Source organism: Stegastes partitus, unplaced genomic scaffold (genome assembly GCF_000690725.1).
Source record: "Stegastes partitus isolate 25-593 unplaced genomic scaffold, Stegastes_partitus-1.0.2 Scaffold2, whole genome shotgun sequence".
Classification (NCBI taxonomy): domain Eukaryota; kingdom Metazoa; phylum Chordata; class Actinopteri; family Pomacentridae; genus Stegastes; species Stegastes partitus.
Window position 1 is genome coordinate 568,638 of NW_007577733.1, and position 8,087 is coordinate 576,724.

General features: G+C 38.3%; 1 protein-coding gene across 1 annotated transcript; it reads left to right on the forward strand.

The window, feature by feature from the left end:
- Positions 1–879: 879 nt before the first annotated feature.
- On the forward strand, positions 880–3,339 carry LOC103352867 (tripartite motif-containing protein 16-like). The gene has a single exon (XM_008275561.1). It carries the CDS (start codon positions 900–902, stop codon positions 2,574–2,576), a length of 1,677 nt encoding a protein of 558 aa, XP_008273783.1. The 5' UTR covers positions 880–899; the 3' UTR covers positions 2,577–3,339.
- The last annotated feature ends 4,748 nt before the right edge of the window (positions 3,340–8,087 follow it).

The following is an 8,087-nucleotide window of genomic DNA, read 5'->3' on the forward strand; positions in this document are numbered from 1 at the left end:
ATCAAGAATCTGTATTTTTACGAAGTAGTAATTAATGACATAGTTTATGCCACAAATCTGGATAATAATGTATTGAAATATCAAAAACCTGGATATAAATACACTAAATGATCAAAAACCTGGATATTTTTGTATTTAACTGTCAAGAACCTGTATGTTAATGTACTAAAGTATCAAAAACTTGATTATAAATGTACTAAAGCATCTAAATCCTGGAAATAAATGCACTGAAGTGTGAAAAACCTCAATATTGCTGCACTAAATGGTCAACAACCTGGATATTCCTGTACTAAAATATTAAAAACTTGGATGATAATGTACTTAAGCATCAAAAACCTGGATATTAAGGCAATAAATTGTCATGTTTCTGGATATTATCATACTAAAGTATTAAAAAAAACTGGATATTAATCAACTAAAGTGTTAAAAACCTAGAAATTAATGACCTTAATTGTCTAAAACCTGGACATAAACTAGAAAAGTGTGAAAAACCTGGAAATGAATAGCCTAAATTGTCAACAACCTGGATATTACTGTCCTAAATTATCAAGAACCTGGATGATCATGTACTGACTTTCAATAACCTGGATATTGATGTGTAAAAGTACCACAAACTTTGATGTCAGTGTATGAAGAAGCTGTAAGTAAAGTATCAACATGTCGGATGTTTATGTTTGTGGTTTCACTGCAGTTTTTCACAGCGTTTCTCTTCCTGGAATCAGAGTGAAAACACTCCCAGATCCAGTCTGTCCACGTGTTTCCTTATTTCCTCCTTCAGACCTTTAGACTGGGTGGAACCAACATGTGGTGACGACAGAGAGCTGACTGGCTCAGACTGGTTTATCTAGTCCCACTTCCCTGAAAGCAGAAACTCACTCAGTCGCTGCTCAGACGAGAAAATGGCTCAGAGAGGATCTAATCTGACTTCAGAGAGCATTTCTTGTTCCATCTGTTTGGATCTGCTGAAGGATCCTGTGGCTACTTCCTGTGGACACAACTACTGTCTGGACTGTATTCAAGCCCACTGGGATGTAGAGGACCTGAAGAGAATCTACAGCTGCCCTCAGTGCAGGAAGACCTTCACACTGAGGCCTGTCCTGGAGAAAAACGTCCTGTTGGCAGAGTTAGTGGAGGAGCGGAAGAAGACCGGACTCCAAGCTGCTGCTGATGATCACTGCTATGCTGGAGCTGAAGATGTGGCCTGTGATGTCTGCACTGGGAGGAAGAGAAAGGCTGTCAAGTCCTGTCTGGTCTGTCTGGTCTCCTACTGTGACAATCACCTTCAGCCTCACTATGATGTAGCTCCATTAAAGAAACACCAGCTGGTGGAGCCCTCCAAGAACCTCCAGGAGAACATCTGTTCTCATCATGATGAGGTGATGAAGATGTTCTGTCGCACTGATCAGCAGCTGATCTGTTATCTCTGTTCTGTGGATGAACATAAAGGCCATGAAACAGTCTCAGCTGCAGCAGAAAGGAAGCAGAAGCAGAAGAAGCTGGAGGAGAGTCGACTGAACATCCATCAGAGAATCCAGGACAGAGAGAAAGATGTGAAGCTGCTCCAACAGGAGCTGGAGGCCATCAATGTCTCTGCTGATGAAACAATGGAGGACAGTGAGGAGATGTTCACCCAGATGATCTGTCTCATCCAGAAAAGAAGCTCTGAGTTGAAGCAGCAGATCAGATCCCAGCAGGAGGCTGAAGTAAGTCGAGTCCAAGAGCTGGAGGAGAAGCTGCAGCAGGAGATCAGTGATCTGAAGAGGAAAGACGCTGAGCTGAAGCAACTCTTAGATTCATCAGATCACAGCCAGTTCCTCCACGACTACCCCTCAGTGTCAGCACTCAGTGAGTCCACACACTCATCCAGCATCAGCATCTGTCCTCGGAGACACTTTGAGGACGTGACAGTAGCTGTGGAAGAGCTCAGAGATAAACTACAGGATGTTCTGAGGGACACATGGACAAACATCTCACTGGCCATCACTGATGTGGATGTTTTACTGTTAGAACCAGAACCAGAACCAACGACCAGAGCTGGATTCTTGAAATATTCACGAGAAATCACTCTGGATCCAAACACAGCACACAGACGACTGTTATTATCTGATGGGAACAGAAAAGTAACATTTATGAGCCAACAACAGTCTTATTGTGATCATCCAGACAGATTCACTGACTGTTGGCAGGTTCTGAGTAAAGAGAGTCTGACTGGACGTTGTTACTGGGAGGTGGAGAGGAGAGGAGGAGGAGTTAATGTCGTAGTTTCATACAGGAACATCAGCAGAACAGGGAGTTCAGATGAAAGTAGATTTGGATACAATGACATATCCTGGGCTTTGTACTGTGACGCCAACAGTTACAGATTTTGGTACAACAACACTAGTACTCTGGTCTCAGGTCGTCCTTCCCCCAGAATAGGAGTTTACCTGGATCACAGAGCAGGTATTCTGTCCTTCTACAGCGTCTCTGAAACCATGACTCTCCTCCACAGAGTCCAGACCTCATTCACTCAGCCGCTACATGCTGGAGTTTGGCTTAATTATGAATCCACTTCAGAGTTCATTAAACTTGAATAAACTGAAGTCTTTAAAGAACAGCTGGTTAAAATGGTTCAGTTTCCAGCTGATTCATTCTCATTGTACACTGTAAAACACCACCGTTGTTTATAACTGTTTTATTTTTCATTTGAATAATAAACCGTTATTTTACAGATTTATATTTCTGATAATATCTACTTAGAGCAAAGAAAGAAAGTTTTCATTTAGATGTCAACTGTAAAAAAAAAAAAAGTAAAATTATGTCCACATTAAAAGTAATTTGTACTTTCAGAAGGTTTGACTGTATTTATATATTGTTTAAAAATCATTAATTGTTTTACTGATATTTGATGTTATTTGACAGAAACATTCTGTACATTAAGTATTGATTGTTCAACAGGTTTTAGTAAAGTCACAGTAAAAAGTTAGAATTTACATGTAATCCATAAAAACAGGAAATAATGTGGAATCAGATGATTTTATGTCAGAAAATGATTCTTTTTTTATTTGCATCTTGTTGTATTTCCATTCATGTGTGCTGGGTCTTTACACTATAAAATACACTTTAATTTGTTTTATTATTCTTTAAACTGGAACAATTAGCTGTTATTTTATAGATTCAAGATTCAAGACACCTCTGACTCCTCTGAGGAGTTACCAGCTTCAGTCGCTCAGATGGAGAGACTGTTCATCCAACAACTGTTATGTGTTCTTCACCAGTCAGAGTTTATTGTGGTTGCTGCTGTTCGTGTTGTTCATCGTGTGTTGAAAAATGAATAAGTAAAGCTGATCATGAAACTGCCTTAACGAGGAGTTTATAATCCGACGTTTTGTTTTGTTTTTAGCAGTTTTTAACATTTGCAACAATTTACTGTAATTTGACAGATTTAACTATTTGAACAATATTTTAAAAATACTAATTTACACGCCACCCGTAAAAAACAGGACAAACTAAATAATGTTCACATCAAGAATCTGTATTTTTACAAAGTATTACTTCATTATTTTACATAGTTTATACCACAAATCTGGATAATAATGTACTGAAATATCCAAAACCTGGACATTAATACACTAAATGGTAAACAACCAGGATATTGATGTACTAAATGATCAAAAGCCTGGATATTTTTGTATTTAACTGTCAAAAACCTGTATGTTAATGTACTAAAGTATCAAAAACTTGATTATAAATATACCAAAGCATCTAAAATCTGGAAATAAATGCACTGAAGTGTGAAAAACCTCAATATTACTGCACTAAATGGTCAACAACCTGGATATTCCTGTACTAAAATGTTAAAAACTTGGATGATAATGTACTTAAGCATCAAAAACCTGGATATTAAGGCAATAAATTGTCATGTTTCTGGATATTATCATACTAAAGTATTTTTTAAAAATTGGATATTAATCAACTAAAGTGTTAAAAACCTAGAAATGAATGGAGGTTTAAATTTTGGCGCAGCAGAATTAAGTCTGTCGTCCTTTTAAGTTACTTTTAAAGTTTAGTGCAACACAATTTAAACTAAACCATGATTTAATTGAGTTTAAAAATCATTCCTTATTGGTGCAGCCCAGTCCATATGTTTACCTCATTACTGTGACTTCATTCTGGGGGCTAAGTATCTTTTCATGGGTCCACTTTCCTGGTTAATAGATGAGCTAATTTTTTAAGTGCTGTTTTTGGTATCTTACCTTTAACTGATTTGTTGTCACTATCACAAAAAAAAAGAAAATCAATAATTCAGTGAGCTTGGCTTGCTGGATGGCTGTGAACCTTCACATACAGTGAAGGCATGACAGACACATGGAAATCTAAAGCAGAATAAAACATAATTACCGATATTCACAGCAACCGTGTGTACAGTGCCAGTGTGTGCTAATGATGAACATCCGCAGTAATAACGGCGGCAGAAAGCTCAAATCAACGAGGGAAAGCGCTTTAATGGATTCAACAGACCACTGAGGCTCATTTGAAAGCGTGAATCTCATTAAGACAGAAAGAAAAGGTTTTTGACAGGCTGTGGTGTGACATTTGGCTCTCTGCTCAACTGTCCACACTCACTGGCCTGTCAACCTTGTCACTTCCGATTTGCTGACAGAGCTATGGAGAATCCAATAGACAGGAATGCGGTTGACAGCTTGCTGTCTATTAAAAAGGTGGCCATGAATTCCACAGAATATCCGCAGCCCACAGAGCGAGCTGCAGCGGCATAAATCGGGGTTGGACTGAGAAAGAGCAGCACTGAGCAGCAGCCAAACAGAGGAGGAGACGCAAAGCACACAGGAGACGCTCAGATTTAACAAACATTACAACAGAAATAGAAAATGCAACACTGATGTTTTTGCCTGTGTCACAAAACACTGGGACATAAACTGCGTGGCTGACTAGCTGTGTAATTGGGACAGGCACAAATACAGTGTGAAAGCAGCTGTTTGCGTAAACAGGGCCGTGTCTGTTTTTCTTCTCGTTGAACACAAATAAAGTTAGAAAAAAAACATGTTTCAAGAATCATTTACATGCTCCGAAACAGGACAGACTAAATGGGGAAACTGTGGGATGAAAATCGGGACGTCAGCGGAGGAGCCGAGAGCTTAAGTTAAATGAGAAAACCAACGTTTGAATTCTTCTAAACCTAACCTAAATAGAGAGTCAGACGTGAGTGAAATCAATGCCCGGGCACTGTATGGTGCTGATTACTGGTGAGTAGATGGCAGGTGGGGGAAAAGAAAAGCAGAGAATAATTTGTTTCCATTAGATGAATCTGGGGTGGATTTCAATGCACTAATGAAGAGCTAATGATAGAAGAGAGTTTAAAATATTCAGGTAGCACTCATCTGCTATGAAACTCTGAGACCTGCATTTACATACCCCCGTTTCTTTACTCCTTTCTACCCTTCCTGGTGCCCTCAATTCAAGGTCTGCTCATATGGACTCCTTTTGATTATTTCTACCCAAAGGAGGGTAAATCCTGTTTTAGACTCACACAACATTTGCTGTATATCTTTACACGTGGGACAGGATTGCAAATGTGGTTGGAAGAGAAAAAGCTGAGTAGGCCTCGCAAACGCATTCCCAAACAAACTGTCCTTTCAGCGAAGGACAGTAGGCAGAGAGCTGGATGGAAAGAACTGACCTGACATTTAAGGCTACTGAATATACCGTCGCACAGAAAGTATGAATGAATCATTTCTCCTGTGTTTGGAACAAGTTTGGAATATAACAGCGTGTTCCTGCGAGCCGTGTGATAATAGCCAAGGATGATAAAGTGGCAAAGGCTGGTAAATGATAAACAGTAGACGCTAATCATTTCTGCAAAAGCCAGAGTGGAATAAATGCTCAAACAGGTGTCAGATGTCAGGCCGGTAGAGAAAAAATAAAAAATCAGTAATGGAACATTTCCACAACCCGAAATGTGATGTAATAGCAACAGTTCATTAAATCGTAACAAATCACACTGCTTTCCTGCTTTTTTTTTTAAACACACTGATGGATGTTCGATCTCACTAATGGAGGAAATAGATTACATCTCAATCGCTTGTGTCCAATTAGTGCTAATGAATGATGTTCAATCCATGAGTAAAAATAATGCGTTGATCAATATGATGATACTGTGATGCACAGTTGTGGGAAACACAATATGCACCTTAATCTTTACTTTTTTTTTTTTTTTTTTTAAAAGCATCATGTTGGTGAAACTGTAACACATTATGCAGAATGACACATTTCACAGTGCTATCATGCATATTTTGTTATTGTGTTATCCTTGCTAATGCAGCTAAAAGCATCATTTTAACATCATTTGTAACTATGTAATGTGCTGGGTCCAGTTTTACAAGCAAATTTGCTTTGAATTCAAAGTCTAGATCTGCAACATAAAAAGTAATTTAAAGACATAACATCCCTGAAACCTTTGAGTCTGTAAGAGGAAACAGGTGTGTTCTTGTGCACAGAAATACAGCCAGGGGCTTCGCTTTTTTTCCGAAAAAAGTATCTGTATTCTGCTGAACAAAGTCAGAGGAAAAGGTCAAACTCTGAAACAGTAAAAACTGTGCTCGTATACTATTGTTGTCAGAGTTGATGTTTGTGGGCGGAAGTCAAGGACCTACTGTTAGATATAGTGTTTTCTGCTGATCCTTTACAAAGAGAGACAGTGTTGTCTACATGCACCGAGGAAGGCTTTGTGCTTCATTATATCGGTAGACTTGTCCGCCGACTGATTGTAAATAAATCCCTCTCAAAGGTCAAAACGTGAGGTGATTTGTTTTCATGTTTTTAACTACGGAGAACCACTTATTTTTCCAGGATTTATTTTAGGAGAATGTACTCACCCTGGATCAACCCATTTGTCCTCTTGTCTTGCCTCATTTCTTGCCACTTTTTTTTTATTGTCCCATAAAAAATATTAAGGTCGAAAAAATGCAACAACTAAATATCACGAGGTTGAAATATTTCCCTCTGAAATATAGTGGTGTGGCAGTTTATAGTAACAGAAACAAGAGGACAGTGGCACAGGCTGGAAATAAACTGCAAAATGAACGAAACCGAGCACACCCAAAATATCTGCAATAACCCTTTATCAGAGAGGCACACACACACACACACACACACACACACACACACACACAGACATAAACACACACATGGTTAGTATGACAGAGCCAACTTTAAACAAGCAGTCAATCTGTATAATGTAATAAATGTTTCCAGTGGCCAGTTTAGATAATAATTTGCTTAAGTTACGTTAAGTTAAGTTGAGTTGAGTTGAGTTGAGTTGAGTTGAGTTAAGTTAAGTTAAGTTAAGTTAAGTTAAGTTAAGTTAAGTTAAGTTAAGTTGAGTTAAGTTAAGTTAAGACTTTATCAATCCTGAAAGAAATTCTTTTGTGTTTTATGTTCTAAATGAACCCGACAGTGTGTCTGGAACCAGTCTGACATTCTGCCTTTTTATGTTATTTGCAACATATGAGTTATTTTTAACAGTTACTTTGAATTACACCACCTGCACTGTACTGTATCAGCATGTGACAAGATTAAAAAACAAACAAACAAAAAATCTAGATCTAATTTTACAAATAGAGATGACAAAATCTATGAAAATATAAGACCAGAGTTGCAATAAATCTGAGTCTATTATTAGTCTGCGGCCCAGCTGGCAGCAGGATGCTTAGGTCAGCATGCTCATACGCTCACAGTGACAAAGCTGGTGTTTAGCAGGTACAATGTTTACGGATTAGCATGTTTAATTAGCTAATTACCACTAAACAAACAGCACAGAAACCAAAATATTGGAGAAATTAAAATGATGACATGATGAGGAAAAGTCAAGAATTATTAAAACCTATCCTGAGGAGTACATTAATGTCAGTATGATATTTAACGGCAAATCATCAAATAGTTGTTGCCATGTTTCACTCAAAGCTGAGAATTCCAACCTCACGGTGGACCTGGAAAGAACATCAAAGTCAGTAGGAATCTTCCTCTTTGGAGATCACGGTGTCTGTACAAATGCCAGTCTATTCAATAGTTTATGACCTTTGTCAGTCTGA

What these genes read in the sequence shown, in the direction of transcription:
- LOC103352867 (XM_008275561.1), top strand. Translation starts at nt 900, where the DNA reads ATGGCTCAGAGAGGATCTAATCTGACTTCAGAGAGCATTTCTTGTTCC.